General features: G+C 38.3%; 1 protein-coding gene across 2 annotated transcripts in view; it reads left to right on the forward strand.

The window, feature by feature from the left end:
* The first annotated feature begins 513 nt into the window (after positions 1–513).
* Positions 514–2,603, forward strand: part of LOC105111642 (receptor-like protein 12) — a 3,696-nt gene continuing 1,606 nt past the window's right edge. Inside the window, exons 1-2 of one of the 2 annotated variants that reach the window (XM_011007065.1) lie at positions 514–1,101; positions 1,180–2,579. In XM_011007065.1, the coding sequence (XP_011005367.1) occupies positions 570–1,101; positions 1,180–2,567 (1,920 nt within the window). In that variant the 5' untranslated portion in view covers positions 514–569 and the 3' untranslated portion in view covers positions 2,568–2,579. Of the gene's footprint in view, positions 2,580–2,603 lie in introns of those variants that run through there. The other variant, XM_011007066.1, reaches the window with a different exon arrangement.

Consider the following 2,603-nt stretch of genomic DNA (forward strand, 5'->3'; position numbering starts at 1 on the left):
TAAAAATTAAAAAATATATATATTTTTAATTAAAAAAATATTTTAAAAAAGTACTATGGATCATGTTATCAAACACCCGTAATGCAATGTACATTTCTTACTTGATTTTTTTTATTTCTCCATGGTAACTATGTAAAATGTAATAAGAATAGTGCTGACTCGTGTGCCCATGAATATAACATGGACGTATGCCTAAACTGTGAATTAACTACACGTGTAAATTATTAAAAGAAATTCATCCTTTTGAGAATCTTGTGTGTTGTTTTTTTTTTTATTTTAAAATATCTTAAAAAAATTCAGTGGACGAAGGAAACTTCGCAGAAATCCCACTTTCAATAATATCTACAGAATTTATGAGCACTATTAATTTGTTGGAAAATTATATACAAGAAATAAAGACTTTGGGGTTAAAACAACGAAAAGGAAACAGGCCAAATCGTCAGTGCTCAAGATTGGTTTTTTCTTTGGTACGGGAAAGAGGCCAAATCGTCAGTGCTCAAGATTGGTTTTTTCTTTGGTACGGAATTTGAATAGCAAAATCTTGATTGGTTTGTGTATAAATAGTACCGATGCAAATCTTTATTTCTCATCTTTCGTCCAACACTCCAAATATACTTTCGAATCCTGCAAGGCCAGCCAACATGGGGTTTTCACCACTGTCCCTCTCTCAATTTCTCTCTTCCATTCTGTTTCTCTTCCATTTTCACACAACAATTTCTTCATCAAATTACTCCTCTTCATCTCATTTCTGTGCTCCTGACCAAAGCCTTTCTTTGCTCCAGTTCAAAGAGTCCTTTTCCATTAGTAGCTCTGCTTCAGGGCGTTGCCAGCATCCCAAGACAGAGTCGTGGAAAGAGGGTACAGACTGCTGCTTGTGGGATGGGGTCTCTTGTGACCTGAAAACCGGGCATGTCACTGCACTGGACCTCTCTTGCAGCATGCTTTATGGCACCCTCCATCCCAATAGCACCCTCTTCTCCCTGCATCATCTTCAAAAGCTCGACCTCTCTGACAATGATTTCAATAGCTCCCATATTTCTTCTCGATTTGGCCAGTTCTCCAACCTGACACATCTTAACCTAAACTACTCAGTCTTTGCAGGTCAAGTTCCGTCGGAAATCTCTCATCTCTCCAAATTGGTTTCACTTGATCTCTCTGGAGACTTAAACGACTATCTAAGTCTAGAACCAATTTCTTTTGACAAGCTTGTTCGAAATCTAACCCAGCTTAGAGAACTCGATCTGAGTTCAGTAGACATGTCATTGGTTACACCCAATTCCTTGATGAATCTGTCTTCTTCTTTGTCATCACTCATACTCCGTTCCTGTGGATTGCAAGGAGAATTCCCATCCTCAATGAGAAAATTTAAGCACCTCCAGCAGCTGGATCTTGCAGATAACAATCTTACAGGTCCAATTCCATATGATCTTGAGCAACTCACTGAGTTGGTTTCACTTGCTCTCTCTGGAAACGAAAACGACTATCCAAGTCTAGAACCAATTTCTTTTGACAAGTATGTTCAAAATCTAACCCAGCTTAGAGAACTCTATCTGAAGTGGGTGGACATGTCATTGGTTGTGCCCAATTCCTTGATGAATCTGTCTTCTTCTTTGTCATCACTCACAGTCTATTCATGTGGATTGCAAGGAAAATTCCCATCCTCAGTGAGAAAATTTAAGCACCTCCAGCTGTTAGATCTTAGATTTAGCAATCTTACAGGTTCAATTCCAGATGATCTTGGGCAACTCACTGAGTTGGTTTCAATTGATCTCTCTTTCAATGACTATTTGAGTGTAGAACCAAGTTCTTTTGACAAGATTATTCAAAACCTAACCAAGCTAAGAAATCTCCGTTTGGGTAGTGTAAATATGTCTTTGGTCACACCTAATTCCTTGGCGAATCTGTCCTCATCCTTGTCAGCTCTTGGCCTTTGGGAGTGTAGATTGAAAGGGAAGTTTCCAGGTAACATCTTTCTCCTACCAAACCTTGAAGTGCTTGATTTGTCCAACAACAATGACCTCACTGGCTCTTTTCCTTCATTCAATGTGAGTAATGGCCTCCGGTTATTGGCTCTTACTCTTACGAAAATTTCAGTTTCTTTAGAAAATGACTTCTTCATAAATCTAAAGTTGTTGGAAGTTCTGGTTCTTAGAGAATGTAATATCATAAGGTCAAATCTAACCCTGATTGGTCATCTCACACAGCTCACTCGTTTAGACCTCATAGGTTGCAATTCGGGCGGTCAGATTCCATCATCACTTAGAAATCTTGTGCAACTTCAAATCTTATATCTCGATGGCTGTAATTTTTCAGGTAGGATTCCAGAATTTTTAGGTAACCTGACCCTCCTTGAAGTATTAGGTTTAGCGAGTAATCAACTTTTAGGACCTATCCCTTCTCAAATAAATACTCTTTCATTAAGATTGCTTGATTTGAGATACAACCACTTGCATGGTCCAATCCCAAGTTCAATTTTCAAACAAGAGAACCTGGAAGCCCTTGCTCTTTCCAACAATAAATTAACAGGTGAAATTTCTTCTTCTATTTGCAAGCTTAAATTCCTTTGATTCCTTGATTTGTCCCAAATCACCTTCAGTGGTTTT

This window comes from Populus euphratica, unplaced genomic scaffold, assembly GCF_000495115.2.
Source record: "Populus euphratica unplaced genomic scaffold, PopEup_1.0 scaffold464.1, whole genome shotgun sequence".
Taxonomy (NCBI): Eukaryota; Viridiplantae; Streptophyta; class Magnoliopsida; order Malpighiales; family Salicaceae; genus Populus; species Populus euphratica.